The 26,380-nt window shown below is 46.1% G+C and overlaps 1 protein-coding gene across 3 annotated transcripts; it reads left to right on the top strand.

Moving 5' to 3' along the window:
* The first annotated feature begins 70 nt into the window (after window positions 1-70).
* Window positions 71-26,380, top strand: glis2b (GLIS family zinc finger 2b). 3 transcript variants are annotated; one of them, XM_018680842.2, is made up of 7 exons: window positions 71-1,348; window positions 18,045-18,246; window positions 18,381-18,511; window positions 20,142-20,297; window positions 20,399-20,532; window positions 20,634-20,752; window positions 20,952-26,380. In XM_018680842.2, the coding sequence occupies exons 2-7, from the start codon at window positions 18,069-18,071 to the stop codon at window positions 21,695-21,697; spliced, it is 1,464 nt and encodes a 487-aa protein (XP_018536358.1). In that variant the 5' UTR covers window positions 71-1,348; window positions 18,045-18,068; the 3' UTR covers window positions 21,698-26,380. The 3 variants fall into 3 exon arrangements, with proteins under 3 accessions (XP_018536358.1, XP_018536357.1, XP_018536356.1); XM_018680841.2 differs by lacking the exon at window positions 71-1,348 and adding an exon at window positions 5,753-6,127 and having other exon boundaries at window positions 20,160-20,297; XM_018680840.2 differs by lacking the exon at window positions 71-1,348 and adding an exon at window positions 5,763-6,127.

The raw sequence follows: 26,380 nt of genomic DNA, 5'->3' as shown, positions 1-26,380 counted from the left end.
TTTTTTTATTTATTGTCTTTACAATTGCTGTTGTTTTTGTTTATTGTAGCACATAGCTGAAAGTGTTGTTTTGATTTAAAAGCGTGAAGATGTACATTGGCCTTATAGTTAAACCACTGCCTGTCTGAATTTTTAATTCTGTAACGCTTGGGTATTTTTTTTCTGCCAGTCTGTTGAGGCAGAGGTGGTGGCCAGCATGAGAACAGAGATGTCTCCAACTCTGGAGGAGAAAACATTTAGCAGGACGACAAACAGTGAAACAGAGGGGTGTTATCCTTCGGGAAGGCCTGTTGATGGAGGGGAGCTGAGGCGGAGAGATGGCCATGAGGACAGAGAGAGAAAGAAAGACAGAGAGAGGGAGAGAGAGAGAGGGGGAGAGTTTGGAGAGGAGCCGGGGACTGCCCATGATGGATGGGCGGAGCAGTAAGCATGCGCTGAGCTGGCAGACTCTGGGCTGGTCCTGACGGGCTGGCTGGGCTCCGGACCGCTGTCTGTGTGCTTCAGACGGTCGTGGGGGAGACTACCATCAACGCTCAGCGTCTCCTCGAGTGCCCAGAGGGGGAGAGAGAGAGAGAGAGAAAAAAAGCTGAAGAGACAAGGGGATAACTGCGAGAAAAGAAAGCAAACAGCCCCACCTCGGCATCTGGAAAAGCACCGAAGAAGAAGGAGACGATCCTCCCCCCTCCACCCCACACCCCGTCGCCAACCCGCCCTATCTACCCTACTCACCACTTCGTGCCATCCCTGTGGTCTGAACTGCCCTCCCACCCCCCACCCCCAAGGAGAACCACGAGCACCCATAGGAAACCCCCACTTGACCAGCGTTGCCATTAAGCGATGCGCTTTGAATTTAGGAAGATATTCACCTATGCGCTTTTGATGCAGAACACAACCAGTGGTCTTCATTTTTCCTCAGTGGGAACAGTTAAGGCTACGGATCTGGGTGTTTACACTTTTTGACGGGTTTCCAGTGGCATGATAACATGCAGCATATATCATCCCACGGCAACAGACAGGGCTGTCATTCCATAGATTAGTCTTTATTTACAAAACCAGCTGTCACATACGCTGCGTTTGAGCTTATGTTTGATTTTTCCATGCTTAGAAATAATCCTGACAATGGTCTGGGAACGGACCGCCTCTCCAGACACCTAGTAATATTTTGTCAAGACGTGTCAGAGCTATATTTCGCTCTTATCGAAGAAAAAGCGATAAATTGACGAGGAGTCACTTGACACCGACGCCGTTTGAGCCACAGGACTTTTTGCGTGCGAAGTTTGCACCGGGAAGAGGGGGGGGGACCAAGTCGCAGATATCTCGGCTCTATCCACGGCATTTTCCCTGTAAGGTAAGCCCGGAGCGACCTCGTCTTTGCATGTCAGCTGTGTTTATTGTGTCTATTGTCATGTATGTCCGCGTTGGTCTGAGTGCGATGCAACAATGTGTGTGTGTGTGGGGGGGACTGCTCGAGTTCAAACAGGGCAGTGACCTATTTTGAGAGACTCTCCAGCGGTTCGTCGATACCCTGCAGCCCGGACTGTCCCCGCGCTGTCACACTCAAGACCGGTTTGTGGTGGACGTGCCTTTACCGGCGTTTGTGTCGTTTTACGCAGACACCGTTTCAGTACCTATTGCGACCTTTCCCGCGTGTCTGCATCCTCTGTGAGCTGGCATCCCACTCTCCAACCCCGAGAGACATTTTTAGAGCAGTATCACAAATCCTGCCCTATATAGAGGCGTGCATCACAGCCCAGCCAGCTGTTGTGCAAGATGCAGGCTTGCACTGAGCTCTCTGATGTTCTGTCACAACATCTGATAAAGAGTTCAACGTCTACAGACTGCGGATCACTGGTCACTTAAACCAGTGATGTATTGGTAAATAAAAAGGTGGGTAAGCTGTGACCTCCACATGAGGTAAACATCCGCTAAGAATTGTGGTCATTTCCAGATTTCTCACTTATTTTCCTCACGAAAGACTAAATGTGCTGTTATTTCATGTCACCAAGTTGTATGTCAGAAAGTGCACTGAGTTTTTGAGAGTTTGTGCTCAACTACAACAGCAGATGCATTTCTACATGAATCGTTCTGGCATTCTACCATGAGTTATTTATGCTTAAAAACCTTTTATACTCAGTGATGGTTGAAGCTGGTGACGTCTGTGGCATTTTATCATTTTTGTTTAGACCAATTGTAACTTAGCTGAGGCTGAGCATGTAGCACAGGCAAGGGGCAAGGATGAGCACAGGCAGAGAGGCCTAGATAAAGAGCTATTTTCCTCCAATTAAGCAATTCCACTGTCCCCTAAGCCTAATTGTGTGCACACTGGGACCGGGTTTGGGATGGACCTTCTCCCCATTGGCTGCCTCCCATGGGCCCATTGTTCCAGAAGATGCCAGGGGAAAGAGCTGAGCCCTGCCAAGGCAGACCTAACAAGCCCTGTGCTGGAGTGGAATAAGGCCTGATCATTAAAAAGCATTAGGCCACAATGCAGATCGAGGCACAGTCAGGGGGCTGGCGGTTGTATTTTGGATCAGAGTAGAATGGCTGTATATTTCCAAGGTGACTGTGAGGTAGTGTTTGAACAATATAATGTGTGGGGTGCATGAGAGAAACTGTCACACAGATAGCACAGCACATGGGACCAGAGGAGGTCTGGCTATGGGCCCACTGGACCTCTCTTAAAGTATGTGGGGAAGAGGAGCAATGAAAGAGGCCACACGGGCTCTCTGCAGAGGGAGGACTTTGACTCTCTTCCCTCCTCTCCCTCCCTATTCCAGGCCCCTGCTATATAATCCATAACCCCTCTCTGAACTGTGAGCACAGGTGCTCCTCACATCCACAGCCTGCTCGCTGCATTGTTTATCCAATCAGCTGATGATCAGTTCAGCCACAGGTCAACCATAACTTCCATCTGACAGAAAGACGGGGGCATCTAACAATGTGCACACTTAGTCACTGCAGAGAAAAAAACGCGGCTCCAACATGAAGCCAGATGTCCACTGGAGGTCCAGCTGTGCATCCCTGTGGTGGCATTCCACACTCACAGGATGTGTGTATGTGTTTATGTAGGTAGCCTTTTTCTTCTATACATTTTCTCATTGCAGACTGTATGCTTGGCCAAATGTAGATACTTGGACAGCTGCTGGGAGCCACAGCTTGCACAGAGTTTTGGTCAGAGTTACAGATTTGACACCAACTGGCTTCATTTCCTGAATTTAGTGCAGCAGTGGATATATACCATAAAGGCTTTCCACCATGCCAGTCTCTGAAATCAAATCATGGGCGTGGCTGTCATCCCCCTCCCCAGTTTTTTCCCCTCTGTTTTGCGATTTTGCCCCACACCGCAACTGTGTGACATCATACCCCTGAGGTCTCAAACTGTGAGGGAAAGGCAGCTGCTTTATGGTGGAAAAGGTGGACCCTAATGGCATATTCCTGCGTCAGAGAGCAACCACGAGGCATGTGGTAGAGGGATGGTGGGAACCCACAGTGCACTTGTACTTAATGCCTTAAACCAGAGCAATAAAAGTGTACCTCATCTGATATAAAGAGAACCATGTCCAGTTTGATTCTCGCATTGTGCAGTATGCAACCACAAAGAAAATCTCATCTGAAATCTAAGGTGACAAGAGTAAGGTTTGTTTTTCACACAGGCGTGCTTGCCTGTTGTGGCACACTCAAAATATGTTTGCCTCTGAGGACTAGGGCTGCTACCAGTAAGTGGGTGGAATTTAAGTGGCACAAACTACACTGGGAGAGTGTTTGAATTAATATCACAGTGGGGTTCCATAGCTGCTGGGGATTACGGTCACGCTGAAAGGCAACTCAGCAGCAGGGGAGAGAGGATTACAGTGGTCAGTGAATGAGGCAGCATGCAGTGAAAACAAGGCACCTGATGCACACTTGCATTTATCTTCACAGGGATATGTCCTTTCTGTGGTTACACTAGTAGATAATTAATGCTAATCAAATGAAGGGTTTTGTGATTCATGCATTAGGGTGTTCAGCGGATGAAATACAACCACTATTAGGTTATGTTGTTTCTCTGACATGTTTAATGGAGTTGCACATCCAAGCTCTTGACCTTTGTTTGGGCTGAAAATGTCACTGGAGATGCATGATGTACCCTGTTGAAGCCACGTGGCACCTCAGTGAAGCGAGATGGAGAGAGGATATTGTTTTTAACATGGTGTCCATGGTCAATTTTGGATAAAGATTTCGAAAATCCCATTAAATATGATGTCTTGGTGATGAGTCACAATGCTCTAGTTATTATGAATGCTTTGCCTTTCATCTTCTGTGCTTGTGGCACAATAACAACTAATTTATATAATTTAGGCTCCCAATCCACCTGTTATTGCTAACTTCACTACCTTAATTTGTTCTTAATGTTGAGCTCTTGACAAACATCTTGGTTATTTTGCAGCTGATTTAGCTGGCTGGCTGGCTGGCTTGGAAATCATACGAGCCACAAGGCTGAAGACGTACATTTGACTTACTAAAATCTCAACTGAAACAGAGCTGACTCAATGGCTGAACTTGAGTTAAACCTGAAAATGACAGTAAATGACTTTCTGAACTCTCATATCATTACAGTCCGGCGCCGTAGATTTTTTTCCACAAAATTTCTTATCACTAATCATTGCCATGTGTGCAGCAGTGGAGGTGACACAGCCAGCACTGCAGTGTGATGTGTCTGCGCGGGGTGATGGCCAAGCTTCCTGGACCCATACATTAAGAATAGACAAAGCGGATACAGGGCTTGACTCACACTAACTTGCAAACTGAAAGAGACCAGTGCATACCGCTTTGCTCCCTGGCTGGCTGGGCTCACGGACCGTGCATTTTTCTCCAGTTAAACTGTAACCACTAATCACCTCACGGCCTCACTGTTTCCTCCTGGAGTAGACCATTCCTGGATCTCCAGGGTGGTTTAAAATGGCCCCTCTGGGATATATGGTCTACATTTTATAATATCACCTGTGAGGGACATGCCATATGGGCGCAGGACTTGCTCTTTCTGTGAGGATCTGCCATAGTGAAGTCTAGGGGTCAGCTCCTCTGCTGCAAGTCTGCAGGCCTGCATTTCCAAAATAAACACAGACAACTCAGTGCCTCACTCCAGCTACCCCACCCTACCTCTTCTCATTCTCTTTAATGCTCCTTCTGCGCTCCCTGCTCAGTATTTCTATCGTGAGAGAATTTCAGCTCGCAGAGCCCTTCAGACAATACGCAGACCATGTCTGGGGCAGGGCACACTTGATGAGGAAAAGTTAAAGAAAGGATATAGGAGTAAAGCCAAGACTTGAAAGAATAACAGCAATGTAAAGAAGCTGGCAGAGTACGAGTGTGGAGGGGAAGTAGAAAAAAGCCTGTTTTTTTTTTTTCAAAGTCCATTTTGGGTTAGTTTCCACCAACATACTTAATATTTAACTCATAGATGATAGTAAAAGCGGATCTAGCTGGAGCCTTTTAGATATCTGGGAAGCTCAGTTCAGGGAGCTGTGAGTTGTACAGTAATATGCTCACAGCAATGCAGTTTAAGTGGAGACACAGCTGGTTTGTATTATTATTTACTTGCTTGGCCAACACCCTGGATTCTCTAGTATAACCTCAATGGCGCTACAGCAGTTCAGTATGACTGAGGTATGTATGTGTGTGTTTGCTTGTTTGAAGAGAAAAGAAAGGGAGGAGTCGGACAAGTATGGGTGAGGAATAACATGCTGGGAAGGGAGAGAAGGGGGAGAGGGATTGATGGTGGGTTTTTTTTTCTAGAGCAGGGGATGAGGGAGAGACGGGGTGAGGCATTTCTGAGACTCAAATAAGGCTCTCAAGTCTGGGCCTGGGCCTGGCTCTCTGTCTGGGCATATCCAGTCCTGTCAGCTAGCTTCAGGACTTTGCCCCCTTCAACGCCCCCCCCTCCATCCCCAGCTCCCTGGGACTCCATCTCCTCCTCGCTTTAAAACTCTACTCCTGCTCCCTCTCTCCATTCGCCCCTCCCTCGCATTTTCGTCTTCCACTTTCCATGAGCCCCCAGCTTCGTAAGCGACACATACATTATATAAGAGATTCTTCATCTTATACGTGCAGTAAAAAAGAGGGGGAGAGAGAAAAAAAAGTCTGGCCCGTAAGTGTTTACCTTTTCTGTGGTGTTGTGGAGATGTTGCCAGCACTAATTTAATTCATATGTACCGTGGCTGTTTTTTTCTTATGAGGGCGCTTATGTAATTTGGAAATGTTTTAAGACTTATACAGACCATAGATGCATCTGTGAAGTAACCCCAGTATATTATTTTGTTTGCTAAAAGCTGCAATAATTGACTTTCAGTGGTCATCTTGAATAATGACCAGCCACTGTCTTAACACAGCCTGTCTCTCTCCTCTACTGTGTACGATTGCTTCTGAGTGTCGTTGTTCCTTGTTTGCTCAGGTTTCAATAAATGGTGTTGTCAGTCATAGTGAGCTTGGCTGTTCCTTAATTGATTCTAAATGTCAGTATTGATTCAGGAAAGCAGAGTGTGTGAGAGCATGAATATCGCCCTGACCTTCAAGACTAATTGAGATCCTCTCTTAGGCTCATTCTTTCCAAGGCTGCTGATACACTGTATGATTGCATTCGTCCACAGCACATTTATTAGCCCTCGCTGTTCGGCGTGCTTCGCCAAATGAAAAGAGGGATCAGCTCCAGATCTTTCTGATGCTTGTTTCCAACAGATCGCACGAATGGGACGTGCCAACAAATTGAAATCAAGAGTTTAGTGCTACTCCATTTTACAGCATTATGCTCAACTCTGTCTGTTGCCATCTCAGTCGCCCTCCATCTGTCCCTTTGCATCTGTCTCTCTGCGCTCTTTTTCTGTTTCTCTCTTGGATGGAGCCGCAAAAGATGAAAGCTGTAGGGTGGAGCCTGTCCACTTAGTTGAGCTAGAACACAGAAATACAGAGAGAAGGGAAGAGGGAGGGAGATAAAGGGGGGAAAAAAGGAGAGGAGAGAAAAGACTGTCATATTGACCTTGTCTTATTGCCAGCCATGGTGGGAGGGGACGCGGGGCGGAGGGTTACTCAGAGAAAACAGGCGCTCCATGTGAGGAGGGAGAACACAGGGCTGCCGTTAAGTTGGCACAGCCTCATAAGGAAAAGACAACACAAGCTTTGTGTGTACATGTATATGTGAGATCACTGCCGAGGGAGGAAGAAGGGTTGAAATGGAGGTATAGCAGACAGTAAAGGGGGGGGGGGGTGGCACGCCCGAATTTAAAGAAGCAGGAGCTCCTTGATTGTCCTGCTGCTCTGTGTGCCCCCAACACACACACACACACACACCACACACACACACACACACACACATCACGTCACTTTATCTGCTAATTGCTCTCTGCTGTTTTGTATTTCTCCCTCTTCCTGTTTTCTTCTCCTTTCAATATGCTTTGGTTTTGGAAGCTGAGCCCCTGCCCTGTTCCTCCTCTCTACATAAACACACTTACACACACACATATAGATGGAGACATTCTCTGTACCAGAGCACATCTGGCTCTGTGTGCCTCCACCCCTTATACCCCCCTTCTCGACTCTCCCCTGTGCAGCATGGCTGTTGCATAGGTGTCACCCAGGGACAGGGAGTGGCCATCCAGGAATTCTGGCGCGAAGCAGTAGAAAAGTTATGACACTGCAGACATGTCTGATAGACCTCAGCTACACTGCGCAGCGATAAAGAGAGCACCCACCACCCCACCCCACACTTTACCCCCAGCCTCCCAGAGGCCGTGTTGCATAAAACTGTTGTTGGGATCATATTACCTCAGCTATTGAATAAGAAGACTGGCTTCCCAGGGAGTTCACTATGCGCCGTTGGCTTATTGAGTTGCAAGCAAATGAGAGTGGCTGGGGTCAGTGTATAAAGGCATAAGGGGTTTGTTTCTCATGCGTGTGGTGCCATAATATCCCCATCCAGGAAATGACTGTGAGACAGGCGCACCCCTCCCATAGCTGGAGCGGTACCACAACTCTCTGAACTGGTCTGAACTCTACAACACACAGCCAGCATGCTGCGCACTAGTGTGTGTGTGCTTATACACGTATCCGCATCTGTACGGTTGTACACAAGGGCTGTACAGTCAGTGTGTTTATGTGTGCTTGTACTGTGTGGCCCCATACTTCTTACCCCAATCCTTGAAGCTGTCATTGGAAGGACAGACCACATTGGCCCCAGCAACTGGTGCTGAAATATAGCTTGGGTTTGCTGCTTATCGTGCCACAGTTTCCATGCGCATGTCACCCCTATTAATCTGCCCTCAGCCTGCTGTTAAGTGTGTGGGAGAGAGGGGGAGAGAAAGAAGAAACAAGAAAGGAGAGAGAAAGAGAGGTTTCTGGACCTCCTCCCATTCCCTCCTACCCAGTGGCTTAGAACTGGTGCTGGGTTTTCACCAGTGAGGGAATACAGACATCTTCTGTTGAGTTCAACCACAGCTGCTTTGTACACTCAAATGAGCTTAGAGCTGTGGTGGATATTTAGTAATATCCTTGTTTTGGTGAGCAACACCTCTGTCTTTTGTTTGTAAATGAAGTCATTTCTCCTAAGTCTGAAACTCTGACCCGGATTTTAGGGAGTGGTCAGCATTGGCCTTTTTTATATGTCTGTGTGTTTGCTGAGAGAACCTGGTATTTTAAAGATTTAGGCAGGTGCCAGTGCTTTGCATTCCTAACCTCACCTTGCGCTCATTTCTGCTGCCTTTAGGGGAGGTCTGCCTCTGCAGAGCTGACAAACCAGCGGTGACTATGTGTGTGTGGCATGTGTTTGTGTGTGTGTGTCTGTATACATGCATGCACACCTGGACATAATCATTGCAAGGCTTCAGCTTTAAACTTAACTTTGTAAAGTTCTATAATCTCTCTTTCCATCTCCTTTGAAAGTGAATTTTGTTTGATAAGATCGCACCTTCCATCCATGCATCTCTACAGTGAAAAGAGATTAGCATACCACTGCATATCCACAATATACACACAGTGCTAACACATGTCATCTGCACTGCACCAGCAAGGAAATATGGGATAAAAAGTCAAATTTTTGTTTGGAGTATTAAGTATAGGCCTTCCAGATCTGACCGTTACACCTCTTCAAATATCAGTAGAATTTCATAGTTCGAGTCGAGCTGTTAGAATAATGCTAATGTTGGTGTGAGTCAGCTGGAATGACAGCATTTAGTGTGGGAGTAGCAAAGATCCGTCACTTCCGAAACACAGACCCTATCCAGCAACCCCAGCAAAACAGACACAGCTGGTTAGTGGGCTGATGAGAGGACAAGGAGCCGGGATGTTATGCTGTTTGATCAAATTCATTCAAAAGATATCCAGTACTTTCAATAAAGCAAACACCTTACCACATGAACACAAAACAAAAACTTGTTTACCCAAAGTGAATACGCACAAACTGTAAAACAGAGCTGTTAACTTTTATCACGGTACTTTTTCCCCCTATCACCCACCACCAACTCCGACGGCCTCAGACTGTTTTTCCTCCCTCTCTCATTGGCTTCATTTCTTCTTTTCTTTCTTCCCCCCACCTCCCTTCTTTCCTCTCCTGTTGCTTTTCCTACTGAGCGTGGTGTGGTGACGCCCCTGCTTGGCTGGCAAGCCGACTCCAGACCCTGTGATTGCGCGCAGGAGTCGGAGGATTGCATCACTGCCTGTGGGGAGAGGCCACAGGAATGGACTGAAAAGAGGGGGGAAGAACAGCAAAAAAAGAGAGAGAGTGAGACATGAGAAGGGCTGATGAAGGAGAGGAAGCAGAGAGAGTGATGATGGACGATGGGGATATGGCCTGAGGAAGTGAGGAGGAAGTCAAGAGGGAATAGAGTTGAGGAGGATCATGCAAGCTTTTGTTTATATAGAAGTACGGCAGAGAAAAAGATGAGGGACGAAGAGTGAGGGAATGCATTTGGTGGACTGCAGGAGGTAAAGAGGCCCGGCAGAGTTAGTGGGAGGTCAAAGTAAGCCAGGGTGGGGACGTCAATCAAATCTCCTGAGTGCAAAGACAAACACATTCCTCTCTTCTCTTCTCTTCTCTTCTCTTCTCTTCTCTTCTCTTCTCGGATGGTGGTAAGCCTCCTGCTGCGTTCATTGGTTCCTGCTGCCCTTTGCTGCGCTATGAAACTGCTATGTTGTGAAATGCCCCACATTATTGTAAGATTACTCACCACTCTTCAAAGCCTACAGTGCTGTTGTGTGAAGTGCCTTAAGCATTAGTGTTTGGTAGGTTTACTGCTTAAACACTCTGAGTCATCCTCCCAGGGGGGATCATCTGTTTACCTCCGATTGCTGTCCTGATAGTACAGTACAGATTAAAACTTTAGTTAATTAAAAACGTATGCAGCCCATCTGATTTTGAATGGGAGTAAGTGGGAGAAAAACTAACCAGTGGCTCAAAACACATGTTGCTACACGTGGGCCCTCGATCACATACTGTTCATGTCATGTAGCAGCTACTAGGGAGTCTAATAAATTGACTGTGGCTGGGGGGAAGTTTCCTAGCTTCATGCCAATGTGCAGCTCCCCCCCATACCTGCCTCTTCTCTTTTCATTTTCATTTTCATTTGTTCTGTCAAAACAGTTCAGAAGATTGATTTTATTGTAGAACTGATTTTCCAACGATATTTGCATCCTGAGGCATCCTCTTCTAATGAATTGCAGGATGAAAAACAAATCGAAAGAATTTCGCATGAAGACGTTCTCTGTGTTGAAGCAAGTTTTACCAGTAAAGTCAAACACTTGTTTGCAAAAGAAAAGCATTATTATCCTGTACTGATAATGCAAGCTTCCCTTAAAAAAACCTTCATCCTTCCATCCACCCGTTCATCCACAGCCATCCCCATCGCCACCAAGAGTCGAGTCAGGTCACTGTGTTGTGCGATAATCCTGGGTTTAGCAAGCCATAAGGCTTACTGACACAATGTGAAATCTCAGTCAGATGGCTTTTTATAGATCATTCGTTGCCTAATCTCACTATATGGCAGACTAAGTGGAATTGCTGTTCTGCTGTTAGGTCTGTCTGGATGCTATTAAGATGTAGAGTCTGCTGGAGTGTTTTTTCTCAAATATATGCTGACAGTCACCCTCTAATGTTTAATTTAGCCTGTAAGACCACAATAAAATCCTCATATGTTGCATGTAGGGGCAGCAACAAATTTCAATTGCAATACTGATTACACTGACAATTACTATCTCACTTAATCCTTTGGTCTATAAATGCCAGAAAATTGCCCAGTCACAATTTCCCAGAGCTCAAGGTGACAACTTCAAATGACTAGTTATGTCCGAAGTCCAAAGATATTTGATTTATAATGATACAAAACTGAAAAAAAACATCAGATCCTCGACTGGAGGATAGTTTCAAAATGATCAAAATAGATTTGTTTTCTGTTGGTTGACTAATTAATCGTTTTAGCTCTGTTCTATGGCCTTCAAAATCCCTTAAAATTCCCATTTACTAAACTGTGTATTGACATGTCCCCATAATTCATAACAAAAGCAAAAGAGCACAGTAGTTGCCTTTGGAAATCTGGGAAAACTAATGTCAGATTGTTCATACCAAAGTTTTGCATCCTAAACAAAAAATGTTCAACCACAGAGAGATATCGCTTTAAGCGTGTGCTCTTCCTTTCTCATGTAGCCGTCTCCTTTGACAACAAACCACAAGTGCGACCCGCCCTCCTGGTTCTGTGCCTCCCTCCCTCCCTCCTGGCACCTTCCCTCCCTCCCTGCCCTCTGCATGGAATTCCTCAGTGTCTGAACACTTTGGCTGCACGCCATCGGTAGCTCGCTGAGAAGCTTCCTGTTGCACTCCTTCCCTCCTTCTCTCCCTCTATCCTTCTTTTTTCTTTGCTTCCTTCCTTCCTTCACTCACTCCTTTCTCCCTTGCTCCATGTGTTGTCTTGGATTTCTCCCTTCCTGCCCCCCTTTGCATCTGTATCTCTTCATTTTGCACACTTGCGATCTCTTAAATTTATTAGTGATATATCCCTGTTGTCTTTTTAAAACTCAGAGAGAACAAGTGGCAGTCTGTTGCGTATTTTGCCCTGTGCTGAAGCATGTGAACGCACGTGTCACTCTGTCTCTGTACTGCAGCCGCCGTGACTCCCCTCCAACAACTGTCTTTTTCCTCAATAGCCCTTCCCCAGTGGCACCATGCATGCTGCTATTACATAATCCTGTGTGCGATCCTATGTGCCTTTTTGCAACAGGGGGAAGAGAAAAAGGGAAAGTTTAGACTGACAGTAAGACAAAACCAAATTACTGAAACTTGTCTTCAACTTTATTATGTCAATTAATATCAAAGAAATGGTGTGAATAAAGGAATTAATTTGGTAATTAATGTACCATTAAAACCAGCGAGGGCTGTAGTAGTAGATGAGAGAAGAATGAGATGAGAGAGGAAGAGAAGAATAAAGTCAAGGAGGAGGCAGAGCGGTGAACGTGAGTAAAAAACAAAAGCAAGGAACAGAGGGATAAAGAGAAAGAGGGAATGAGAGGCCCAGAGCAGGAGGAGGAGGAGGAGGAGGAGTGGAAACTGAGGTTTCCTGTCTGAGGAGGCGGCTGGCTGAGGAGGACATAGGCAGGAAAAAAAATCTCTCAGCTGTGTGTGTTGTTTGTGTGTTGAGTGATCCATCAGGGGGTGAGGAGTGGAGGGTGTACGCGGGGGCTATGGTTCGGGTGTGTATGTGTCAGCGGAGGTGTGGTCATGGCCATTACCTCAAGAAACGTCAGCAACAGCAGAAGGGGGAGTACAGGAGAGACCATTTTTGGGCCTGTTTTCTCACGTCTTCAGGATCAGAAGCCAACATACTAATAACTGGATATTAACCTGTCTCACCTTCCTCTAATTGTCTTTGTCAGAGGTTAGCGCCAATGTGTGAAACTTGCTGCATCGTGTCCTTCTCTGACTACTACTAATCTTGTCTGACTTTGATATGAATCCTTGTAAATCTGGCTATTAAGGAAAAACTGCAAATGGGAATCGCTTCACTTTGAAGCATGGAAATGCTTTGATCACCTAAATCCGATTATTCACAGAGCACTGTGTGCAAAAACTTGCTTGAAACGTGCCAGCTTTGTTTATTCCTCCTTGGCCTCAGTTGCAGATGTAGAACCCAAATGTCAGGGGTCAGAGGTCACACCACACCCTCACCTCATTCAGTCACCTTTGACCCAGTCCTTCCCACCTGGAGGATGGAAAAACCAGCAGGTCTAGACATGACCCACACTGCAAACTATGGGTCTTTACACATCACTGCTAAACGGCAGCATGAGAAAATAAAATGGAAACAGGAAATTGGCCAATGGATCGAGTCTTTTTGTGATGTGCTGCTATCTCAGTTCATATGTTGGTCTTAGTGTTATATAAACATAGTGATGACTTGGCATCTGCACTCACTAATTTCAAGGTATCCATGCAGTCAAAAGGATACCAAGTAGTATCACAGCATGGTCTTTAAGAACTGCTACCTCCTGCATGTAAATGTTATTGCAGCACGATTAAAGCACTTTTAAAGCCATTCCGAATCACGCTGATACCTACTGTTAGTTGTTAGAGGCTGCCATTCCCACCATGTTGTTTCTCTCCCTCGCTCTCTGAGTTTTGTGTGTGTGTATGTGTGTGTAAGAGAGCAAAGAGCCCCGGGGAGAGATGGCTTACCTCCTACAGACCACCTCCCAGGGTCACAGCAGGAGGGAGATTAAGTTACAGCCAATCTCAGAGGGGGGTCACACAAAATGTGTACACTCTGTCACACACACACACACTCTCGCTCTCTGAAACCTTCATAGAAACCAAACTATTACAAAATACAGTTTATACCATGGAACATAATGATCCTAATCCTCACAGTTTTGATATTCTCAGATGCTTTTTATTGGCTCTCATTATTGCACTGGTCAGACCAGGCAGACTGAGCTGAAACATGATCCTCCTCAGTGCAGATTTCCTCAGGTCAGAGAAAAGATCGGTTGGTTGGAGCATGGTTAAGGGTCAGTGCTGATCTGTGTGAGCCTTGCCTCGGAGCATGGAGGTGCTGAAACACATAGCCTTCCTTTGACCTCACGCCCCCTAACCCTCCCGCGCTATCTCACTCATCGACCAACTCCCACCTCTCCCACACCCTCCAGCCCCTACCCCATGTTCACCCCTGAACACACACACACCTATACCTCATCAAAGGGATGTGGGGTGGCAATTTAGGACTCGGGTGGGGAAGGGTTACGCAGGGGAATAGGTGAAGGGGGTTGCTAAAGAGGACACACACAAACATCTCTTTCAGGATTCCTCTTCCTCCTCCGCTTCCTCCTCACCCTCTTATATCCTCAGTATGGCCCCCTTGGTCATCCCTTTCCTCCTCTCTTCTCTCTCTCTCTCTCCCGTTCAGCTGCTGTAGCCTGTGTTTACTCTGCTAGAGAGAGAGAAGAGGGCCCAGAGAAGGGACAATGCCGCCTTTCAGAGAGACTGTCGACCCCACGGCTAAGCAAGGAAGTCTGCATGGGGGCCAGCCAACACCCCTTCCCCAAACTTCACAGCCACCCGCCACTGAGCTTTACACACACACACACACACACATATATCGCGCTGGCATGCACACACACAGACCACTGAACACTGCAGTCTCTCCTTCACCGTATCGTTTCGTCTCTCAGTTGCCCCTTTTCTTTGTCTCACATTTCCCACAAACCCCCTCTCAGTGACCGTGGCTGTTTGGAGGATGTAGTCGAGATCCCATAACTCCAGTCCAAGATCCACACACTGTGAGTCACTTCCCAGCCAGTCTCTACTATTTCTCCACTAAGAAATAATCATGAGGGTGGGCTGAAGTGAAGTCCAACAATGGGGGCTGATTCACCGGGAGCTGTGCTGAGCTCACATTAGTGCGGTATCTGGGTATATTTTGAGATATTTTATGACCTGCTGAGTTTCTTGGAAGTCTAAAGAGAGCTTAAAGTGATGACATGTTGTTTGTCATGTTTTTTTGTTTTTTTTTTGCAAAAAGTTCTTTGACTACTCACACACACACAGAGGTGTAGACCTGTGTGAGCTTTCCTGCAAGTCCATCAAAATTAAAACATATAGTGGCATACTGCCAGCAACATGCAACAAGCTGAGAAACGCCAAGAATGCTCTTTATTATATATAGGGGGGGAAAAGACACATTTTTATGAGACAGGCTGTTGTTTTGTGGATAGCTATGGAAGCCTGCTTAATAAATTGGAAAGATGAGCTATATAGTCCATTATGGAGGTATAGTAATGCTTTGCACGTGGAGCAGCCGCCTGAGTAGAGCTTTTGTGTGTGGAGACCCCTGTAGTGTCTCTCTGCTTGTCTCACAGTGAGAGATGTGGGATCATATGATCAGAGTCACCAAACTGATTTATATACATAGTTATATGGATCCAGAGGTTCCATATCTGTTTCTCATTATGTTTTATAGCATGGATTATAACACTGATGGGAGGCCAGATTGCTGTTTGTCCCTGCAGTGGATGAGAGTAGGATTTGTAGAAAGGTTAAGCTGATTCCTGGTCTGCGTCTCAGGGTAAAAGGCTTTTATTCATTTAAAGTGGATGACAGGTGATTTTCTGCTACTTTAGCCAAACAATAAAGCCAAAAACACTTGGCAAGCCCGTGTTGTAGGAGTTACAGCAAGTTAGTCATATCCACCCAGTTCAGAGGAGAGATGTGGCATTAACCGCAGCTCATTCTAAATGAGAATCACATCCGCTCTTACAGATCTAAACATGTTTATTTTCACAGCTAATGACAGTGTTTACCCACATAACAAACTCTCTATGGTCAAAATGATCATTAGAGCAACTGCCAGTAATACTCCTCCTTTATCAGCACTTGGGTTTGCTGATAATCTTCAATATTGATATGTAACTGGATACATTCAGCAAAATATAGGACAAAGGAGACAATGGCAATATTAAAAGAGTAAAAAAAACAGACAGATACACCCGCAAGGGCCAGTTTAAATACATGTGGGCCTTACTGTAGCTGTTGAATTGCAAAATTATTTAAATGATACTTAACTCACATGCTTGTGTTTATAGTTTATCAATCAAAGAGTTGAGAGTTATTTTTTGAAGAAGTGATGTGTTCAATTTTGTTACTTTATGGCTGCAGCTTGAGGAAAATAGCTTTTCTAATTCTCTCAATTCTGTAACATGCCCTTCTCCTAGCATAACACGTACTTCTGCAGGGTTTTCAGTGTCATTCTAAAGTAGCCACCAAGGGGGACTTGTGGGTCATGTGTGCATCAACGGTCTGTAAACAGATAAAAATCAAAAATATGTTTCTTAATATAGAAGTGAGGAACACGAGTGTATACACACACACACACACATATATATTTATATGCACCAGCATGGCGAGATCTTACTGATAATGCCATAATGCTGCTCTGTGTGTCTGGTCATACAGTATGTTCCTGTTTCTATCAGTACATGTGTGTATCATCATCCTCTTATCTATGGCTGATTGAGTCTGCACACACACTCCAATCGCCCGCCCCCCCACCTCCACCCCGGCTGCGTGTATGAATGTGTGTGTGTGAGCTGGTGGCCATCCCTCATTGGGCTGGTGAACCTGGTGACCTCTCTGCTCCGTGCCTCCCAGACACAAGGGCTTCTCATGTGGCCCCTGGCCAGTCGCTCTCAAAGCCCACCATTCACTACCAACCGTGGCTTCTGTGAGTGTGTGTCGGCATGTGTGTGTGAGGGAGAGGGAGGAAGGGTGAATTTGTTGAAATTACAGTTTGATTAATTACGTTGTTGTATGTGGACGTGTGTTCTTCTGTAAGTATGACCCTGTGTGCATGTATGCATGGTGCACCCCTTACATGGACAGTGGGAGCTGTTCTACATGAACTCGAGCAGGGATATAGGACATTCTGCAACTGTGTGTGTGTGTGTGTGTGTGTGTGTGTGTGTGTGTGTGTGTGTGTTTAGACGGAAAATGCTTTGAGGAGATTTGTGCGTTTGTGTGTGAGCCTAGTGAGAAAGAGCAGTGAACCCTAACACATTGTGTTGAATTGAGAGCTTGGCTATAAACCAGCAGTACTGTACTAGCACCACCCATATGTGTGAAGCAGTAAATTCTGGATGAAGAATAGACTCAGTATTTATTTACATTTGAGTTGAGAAGACCTGGCTTGTGTGAAACTCTATACTTTAAAAATTTCTTCAGGAGATTTTGCTGAATGATTGTTTCTGATACCTTAAATATGATTTAAACTCATGATATTCATGAACAATTCATTTTAGCTTCATATAGGTCTTTGGTTGTGTCTTTATTTGCTAAATTCTTTGCATGGTACAACATGGTGAAGCTGGGTCAGTGTGGTGGCTGAGGAACTCAAAATGACAGCTAGATGAACCGTCCTGCCCACAACCCTGAGGCTGGGTCCAGAGGTCAGTGTGTTTAGAGGAGGGAGGAGGTGGACTGAGTGGGTGCAGCTGGACTTGAAGACCCTGGGGGGTTGCTGGTGGGTCTTAAAGGTCCACAGCATCTGAAGGTGCACACTGGTTGGGGGGGGTGGGGGGTGGGGTTGGGTTGCGGGTGATGTGACAGGGTGCAAGGGCCAGTGACTGGCTAAGGGGTAGGGTGAAGCAGGGGCTGGCGGTGAGGGTGACCATCTGGATTGGATTGTAGACATTCCTCAGGAAGAGTGTGTGAGTAAAGGTCAGCGTGGAAAAAGAGGAGGGGGTCACTCAGATCTCTATGTGTGTGTGTGTGTTTATTTTTCTTTGGCTTACTCAGTGTTTCAGTTTACAATTGTGGTCAGTTTGCCATTGTTTGAGAGTATTTCTCACCCAGTGGGACTGAGGAATGTGAGAAACTTTTCAGCAGCATTTCACATGGGAAATATTGCAGGTGTGAGAATCTGTCTTCTGCAGATGGCAGAATGTAGCATTTAATTGTATGTGTGTTTATAAGAAATGCAAGTTTTCCTACACTGGCCCCACTTGGCCTAGCTCTGATCCTCTGTGATTGGATGTTTGTGCAGGTGGGAGGTCAGCGGGTTGTGGTCATGCTGTCCCTGGACGAACCCCTGGACCTTAAGCTCCCTCGGCGGGCCAATGGGCGGGACAGAGGGGCGCGCTCGCCCCCCCTTTCCCCACTGCACCCCAAGCGAGCCCGCCAGCTCCGCATGGCAGACGATGGCACCGCAGTGATAGAGCCAGCCTCGCCAGCTTCTCCACGCACAGGTAAGTAATGAAAAACAAAACACAAGTGTGTGTTTTAGAAAAGGGGAAAGAGTGACAGCAGTGTCCCTGTATCAGATCCCCCAGGTGAGAGGTCATCTTAACAGATATGTGTGTGTGTGTGTGTGTTATTTCAGGTGTGCAGGTGGTCCCTCACGATCGAACAGACACTCCCACCCCACCTGCAGTGGACCTGAGCATGTCTCCCTCCTCACGCCACACCCCCAGCTCTCCAGAAATGACCAACGGCAACTACATCCCCTCAGGGGTGAGTATGATGGTGCTCAAACACACATTCCTACACACCAGTTCAGGTGTTCCACCTGTAGCTTTCACCAGCTTTTATTTTGCCACCTACTACCTCCATCATTCCCCCATGTTTTCTCACTCTTTATCTTTGTTCACCTCCGAGTTGTTGAGAAAATAAACACAGCCTTTCAGTGCAGTAGTGAGTGGCCAACACTTTCCTGTCTTCAGCGGAGAGTGAGTCAGCCTGCTGGGGTCAGCAAATCAGGAACAACATCGGGTTGTGTCACACTCTCCATCAGGCTATGCAAGGGGTGGGAGGCCTGTGTGTGTATGTGTGTGTGTGGTGTGTGTGAGGAGAGAGGGGGGTAGCTCTTATCAAACACCTCTTGTGTCCCCAACAAGTGCCTCTGTCTGTGCAACTTGCACTCAGTGGCCCCGCTGGCATGACGTGTGTGTGCCTGTGTGTATGCGTGTGTGTGTGTGTGTGTGTGTGTGTGTGTGTGTGTACATGTATAATCGGATTTAAGACAAGGTACAGCCATGCAGACCTCACGCCGCCTAATTCAATTCCCTCCCAATTGAATTGAGACACGTTGGCTGGGACCATTTAGCCATCCCCCTGTCCCTCTGAGTTCTAGATAGCCCCCCGACCCCACCGGCACATACTCTACACTTTACTTATCCCCTGTGGACACAGATAGGACGCTTTCTTTCTCTCTCACACACACAAATAAGAGCTCCTCATAGTGGAACAGCTGCACACACTCACACGTTTTCTACCCTACAGCATCTCACAAAGCAGCTCACATAGTTTTGCATGCAGAGGCACAGCTCAGTGCAGGGAATTGGTCTCATTTTATGAAATTTGTCACATACACATTTCTGACATAGCTGAAGACGATGAGACAGCTGCAGGATTGTGATCCATTTGCACCCTTATCCTCTCTGTCCCTGCTTCCCTGCTCTCACACGACAGCATGGAGTTGTGTGTCCCTTATTCGAAATTCAACATTTTATCCAGGCTCCTCTCTGTTTTCTGCTCGAGCTGGGTTTTACTGTGCGCGTGTGTCTGTGTGCGTGAGCCAGTGCATTAGCTCTTTGAGTCCCAGCTGAGGTTCAGTGAATCTTACAGCTCTCATGCCGAGCTCAGGGATGTAGGGAGGTTTTGTAGTACGCAGTGGGCGACTACAGGAGAGAAAGAAGAGTGGGTTTTTGAAGGAAAAGATGAAGATAAACGGTTTTGTACTCCGTTGACAGGAGGTTTTTGTCTCTGCGCTATCGAGTATTTTCTCAAGTGAAGTCACCGGGACCTGTCTGTCTTCCTCTCTCCTGCTTTGCAGCACCATTTTCTCTAAAGTCATTGTGGACTCTAGTCATCTAGCTGATTGACTGTTCTCAATTATGCCTTCTGTAAAGTGATTTCACAGCATCAGAGCTCATACTGCCCACTACAAAGGCAGCATTGCCCTGGTCATGTTGTTTTGATGTTTTTGTGAGACCCTGCACTGTACCCATACAATTATTTTTCAGGCCCACGTTACAGGAAACGTGAACTAAAGTTAACTTAAATTGTCAGGTTCTTTCTTATTGGTGCAGCAGACTGATGAACCCATTTGCTCTTTTTTCCTCTTTTTATTTTTGTTCATCAGAATTCTCACATCTCGCAGGCCTTTCAGTTTTTTGTGCCAATTGGAGCTGGGGCGGGGCTTCACCTGCCATCCTCCATGTTCATTGGCCAGGCAAGCGACAAGAGAGCATCACCTGACTTGTCAGCAGATGAACAACTGGCCTGTCGTTGGAGGAAGGTAAGGCCCAAAAAAGAAATGGGAAACCTGTTGATGGATTGGTTTAAAATAGCTTCCTCACCACAATTAATTTGGAATGTTGAATGTTTTCCCTCCTCCAGTGCCATCTCCTCTTTGACTCCCTGCAAGACCTGGTGGACCATGTCAACGACTTCCATGTCAAGCCCGAGAAGGATTCTGGGTACTGCTGCCACTGGGAGGGCTGTGCTCGCAAAGGCAGGGGGTTCAATGCAAGGTGAGAAAAAAGAAAAAAAACTGGTGATTTATAACGTGTACAAATGAGGAGAGAATTCAAGAAGAAGATGATAAAACAAGTTTATTTTTGTGTGGCTGCAGGTACAAGATGCTCATCCACATCCGCACTCACACTAACGAGAAGCCCCACCGCTGTCCCACCTGCAACAAGAGCTTCTCACGTCTGGAGAACCTTAAGATACACAACCGCTCACACACAGGTCAGTAGTGTCTCAATTTAGAGTACATGTATTTATTTGTTACAGCAGCAAGTAAAAACATCATGGGTAGCTTTAAAAGTAAGGCTTATTTAGGAGATAGGAAAGTTAGAGGATCGTGATTCTTGAATATGAGATGAGATGCCCAGTTTGTTTTTTATTAATACTAGAGAAAACATTGGAATCCTTTTTCTCCCTGCAGGTGAAAAGCCCTATATTTGTCCTTATGAGGGTTGCAACAAGCGTTACTCTAACTCCAGCGACCGCTTCAAACACACGCGCACACACTATGTGGACAAGCCCTACTACTGCAAGATGGTGGGCTGCCTGAAGCGCTACACAGACCCCAGCTCTCTCCGCAAGCACATCAAAGCCCATGGCCACTTTGTGGCTCAGGAGCAGGGCTCCCCAGGTGGGGTGGGCTCCCTGCTGAAGGGGAGCCAGAGTGGAGGGTTTTCGAGTGGAGGGGGCAAGGATTCGGAGCTGTCCTACGTGAGCGGAGCCCACATTATCATCCCAGGGGCAGCTGCCGCTCTACTGGGAGGTCACGCTCTCCAGGGCCTGAGTGGTGCCGTGCCCCTGTCTCCCCTCAGTCCTCGGCCCCTGGACCTCAGCTCACTGGGTTGCCCCAACTCACCTCCAGGAGGCCTGGGAGGCACGCCCATCCTGTCCTTCAACGGCTCCCCACTGGGCCTGGCCAAGTCCCCTCTGCTCTCCTCTGCGTTCCCCTCCTCGGCCCTCGGCCTGCCAATGGTGCCCATGCTGGGGGCTGCATCCGAGCGCAGGGCTCAGAGCCAGCAGGCCAACAAGAAGGGCCAAGGGGAGGAGGCAGAGAATGAGGTGACTGGGGGGGTCCTGAACCTCTCCACAGGAGGGTCTCATGATCCCCTGTCCTGGGTGGTCATCCCCCCAGGCACCGTGGTGCTCAAGCCAGCTGTGGTCAACTGATACACACACACACACACACACACACACACACACTTATATATACACACACAATCCAGAAGAGCTCAGGGGGTTGGGATGGGAGGGTGAACACCATAGTGAGGGTACGGGCAGTCAAAGGTGATAGGGATTGGCTCATACAATCAAATCCAGGCAATGCATTTCAGAGAGAGGGTGGAAAAGGACAAAACTACAGAGAAACTTATCGAAACTTAAGTCTAGAAACAATAGATAACACTACACCTCATGAGAATTAAGAATACAACGCAAGCCTCTTTTATTGTTGGGAAACCAAGGGGCCCAAGAACTCTGTTCAGGAACATGTATGGTTTGGCTCCTTGTTACTTATTTTATACTCTATTCATTCCTGTTTGCTGGTTCTGTGGACAGGGACCATGAACGTGACAGTCTTAGTGCTCTGTGTTCTTAAAAAAAGTCCTGATTCATTCATAAGTATTTATATGACTGTACTTCATCGACAGTGTGCCTCCAGCTTAGCAGTGAGATAGATACACCATGAAACTGAATGACGCACTCACAGTTGGGCAAACTTGCACATAACAGGAAGATTATCCACAGTTGATTTTTAAAGTTATGACCTATTTTTCACAGGCTGCTGTGATTAATATGATTCAGACAAGCTTGCCATACCAAAGCAAGTGAACCCAAACTGTCTCGGATTTGTGCAGGAGAAGGCTACCGCTTCAGCTCTGAGACAGTTCAATTAAACACAGCACTTAATAGTGTCAACTGGTTATAGTATTGAAACCTCAAAACTGCTGCTAACCTCTCAGCTTCCCCGGTGTAACATAAACTGGGAGAGAGCACTTTTGACAATCTGTCCCCAGTATGGGGAAGGTGACCAACACGGACCAGCCTAGTCCACAAGAATGTGTGCCGGGCGTGCAGACTAGGGGCTTTTAGGGCACAGAGCTATCTGAGGACTTAAACACAGACAAATGGTGTTACATCACCTGGCAATGACCAATTATCACTTCCTTTTTTACACAAGTGAAATTCAAGCACTGGTGCATCTGGCTCCCCCCTCTGGTCCGACACGATGCACAACATCCCGCTTGCCATTTACAGAACTAGCACTGTTTTGCTCCTGGATTGTCCAGCTGCTTTCCCGTAATTGAATCAACACGGCCAGTTTGTGTATGAAAGGCCCACTGTGGCGATAAACACTAGTGTCTTGTGTTTTTAAAAAGCGACCAGACCCAAAACCAGCTGTGAAAAGCAGGTGGTCGTCCAGTCGAAGCCCAACTTAGCCTTGCCGGCTGAAGTTTTGTCCCAAGTTCAACAACTCTTATGCGGTGCCAAAAATACCTGGAGAGGGTAAAGTAGGATGTACGTATTGTGCCACAGAGGGGGGTGTGATGCACTCAATGCCACATACAGCTGGACTGACTAGGAAGCCACACTATTGCAAACTGCCTCATTTTACTCTGTCCAAAGGGGCAAAAAAAAAAAAAAAAAGACAAAAAAGGACTCATTTGACTTCTGGGAAAACTCTTCTCATGGTTCAATTAAGCAGTCAACACGCACTTACCACAAACTATATCCCCTTACATGTTTTATGAAATGTTACTGCTAAGTCATGGTTCTTAAAAAAATAGTTTGCTCAGTTTTGCTGTGGAGTCCTTCCAGGCTTGTGTTGCTCAGTGCTAATGCATGTATGATGTTGACTGCTGTCTCCACAGAGGAGAGGTAGGGGAACAGGAGAGGATCATCGAAACACAAGGAACATTCCCTCGAGAGACTGACACACTCAACCCCTCCTCTGTCTTTTTCACTCCTCCATCTCTCCTCTCTCCATCTGCTCATTTTGGCAGTCTTACTTTTCCATCCCCCAGTCTTAGAACATCATTAGACTTCAGTTATTGCTGTTTTATATTTTTGTCATTATTTTTGTTTTGCTGTTGTTCAGACGAGACATTTTTTCTGATGTTGAAGTTGCTTCTTGTGTTCTGCGATGGCTGCTCCACAATCAGCTTTCTGCTGTTGAGGGTGAGTCTTTTTAGGGGGATGAAGAGAAATAGAGAGGGAGAAGTTTGGGTGGTCCCCTAGGGCAGTGGTTTCCAACCTGTGGGTCCTGAGATAAATCTAGTAATGGTAATTTTTGCTTTTTAGCCATCCCGTTGGCTAAAAACCAAGCCATTGGTCAGTTCACTACTTTAGTCCACATTGCAGTACCTCGACAACAAGAGGCTGGGTTAGCCATGACATTTAGTACAGACATTCATGGAGTCCAGGGGATGAATCCTACAGACTTTGATGATCCTGTAGGATTTCATAGTCTCACCATAAGATTGATATTTTTGGTTTCAAGCAAAATGTCTCAACAACTATTGGATGGATTTTGATCAAATTTGTTGCAAACATTTTTGTCCCCCTCAAAATTAATTGTAATAACTTTGGCGACCCCTTAACTTCTCATCTACTACCAACGCCAGGTCAAATTTTTAATTTGTCCAATGCATTGGATTATGACCAAATAACTGCAAAACTAATGATATTCTCAACAGCCTCAGCTGTACTTTGTGCTTAGCGCTAATTAGCAAGTGTTGGCATGCTGAAACACTAAAGTAAGAAGGTGAACCAGGTAAATATTACCTGCCAAGACTCTGAGTAACTCTTACTCTTGTTTCTTGTGAAATACCAAATATGCTGTTTGGAGCTGCAAAGGCCTTAAAATGAAACTGTGTGGAAAGAAATCACAGTTTGGTTTAACTGCTCACAATATGTGTCTAAACTTAAGCCATAAAGTGTTGTTATGGGTCATAAATTCAGATGATATTGCTTTATTTTAAGGGACATGGTCCAAAAAGGTTGGAAACCACTACTCAAGGGGGGGAATATGGTGGACCCAATGGCATCACACTCCTCCATGACAATCACATTGGTGTACTTAAGGTAATTCACTTGGGATATGGGCATAATATATTTCTGTATCACATAACCTAACACCAAATTATCTTGGGGCTAAATTGGGTCTGCAAACTCTGCTCCCTTTGTTCTGACTTTTAATTTCCACAGTCAGATAAAGGGAAAGCATAGAGAAATAACGTTGGACTGTGAAATGGCGGGCAGCACTGGGAGAGCGTGAGAGCAGAGAGAGAAAGGATTGGCTGAATGAATAAATGAATGGACAGGGGATAGGGAGAGATGAGGGGCGAGGCTGTGTGCCAGCAGAGGAAAAGAGGCAGAGGATAGCTGTGCTGTGCAGCCGCCCTCCATCTGGCCACCTACCCAGCAAACGGCCCTCTCAGCTCTGAAGTCACTGGCTGTGCTGTGCCCAGTGTGGCAGCCACTCACAGGCATACCAGCCTGCAGAAAACTAGGCCACTGAACTCTGTCTGCCCTCTGGGTTTTTTCTTTTTTTATAGATTAAACCCAAAAGGCTCAGCTCCCCCATCTCCTGGCCACAAAGCTTTTTACCAGTGATGGGGAAAACAGGCGAACTAACAAGCCGCAATCGCAGTAAACAAAAACAAATCTAATCCTCCCTGTCTGAGGATGAGCCGTGAGTCGGGTTGCCTACAGGTCTGCAAGGATTCACAGCAGAGATGAACTGCGTACCTGTGTTTCTGCCTCAGTGGTTCTTAGTCATCATAATCTCAGACACCCGCTGCCCCCACCACACACACACACACACACACACACACACACACACACACACACTGGTGGCCTGTCTCTAGGTTCAGGCTGGGTATTGAAGCGAATCTCACGTTGTGAGTGGACAATCCTGGCATGTGATATCATCAGAAAACAGGTGTTAAGTAGGCTAGACATGGTTTCCGTGGCAACAGTGAAACCCACAGATGCGGCAGCTCTCCTCCTCCTCCCCCTCCTCTCTCCTTCTCCCTGTCTGTCTGTCTCTCCTCTGCTGGTCGAAGCCAGGGACAGAGACTCAGCACAGCGGCAGAAAGCTGAATAATATGACACGGATCCTCCCAGGGTCCACATCTTTTCAATATTAAATAAGCTGTACGATCCATTAACCCTTTGAGCTCAGTCTGTAATAAACTGCACTTTTGTACCCCTCATGGCAGTGTGTAGATACGGGGATGCTGCCACATCCTCTCGCATTGTAAAGCGTTATTCATCAGTCGTTTTAAGAACCAAGAATAATTGTAAAAACCCTCACTTGCTAAAATGTCTGAATTTAAAAGTCTTATCTTTTTTGACATTATATAAGCGGTACTTGCTCCTTGAGATTTTAAAGCAACCCTTGCTTAAGGCTATGAAAATGGAAATCCAGGGCACAGAAATTGTGTTAGCTAGCTAAGTCAGTGTCATTGTAAAGGGGTGCCATTGACAAGTGCCACAGTGTTGCACAAAGGGTTAATTGACAAGACTAAGGCCATGCAAGGCCTGTTCCAAGTTATGTTTTTTGCACATTTGTGAGATATTATGTCAGTATTTTAATTTTTCCAAGTGCCTTTTTATTATAGGTATAAAAAAAATATAGAAGTTATACTCTATATGACAAAAATGATTATATGAAAATATATTTTTTCCTGGCATCATGTTCTGTGGTCGAACATGCAGAATTTTAGAGTTGTAAAAGTCTCCAATTGGTACAACATAGCGGTGTTCTCCTGTTTTAGAGGAATTTTATTACGATATTGATAATAATGTCAATGAAAAGAGAAATGTTTAATAAAGTTGCATTTGATACAA

The sequence above is a fragment of the Lates calcarifer genome, linkage group LG11, assembly GCF_001640805.2.
Source record: "Lates calcarifer isolate ASB-BC8 linkage group LG11, TLL_Latcal_v3, whole genome shotgun sequence".
Taxonomy (NCBI): domain Eukaryota; kingdom Metazoa; phylum Chordata; class Actinopteri; family Centropomidae; genus Lates; species Lates calcarifer.
The sequence above is the reverse complement of the archived record's forward strand: the minus strand, read 5'-3'. Positions and strand labels throughout refer to the sequence as shown.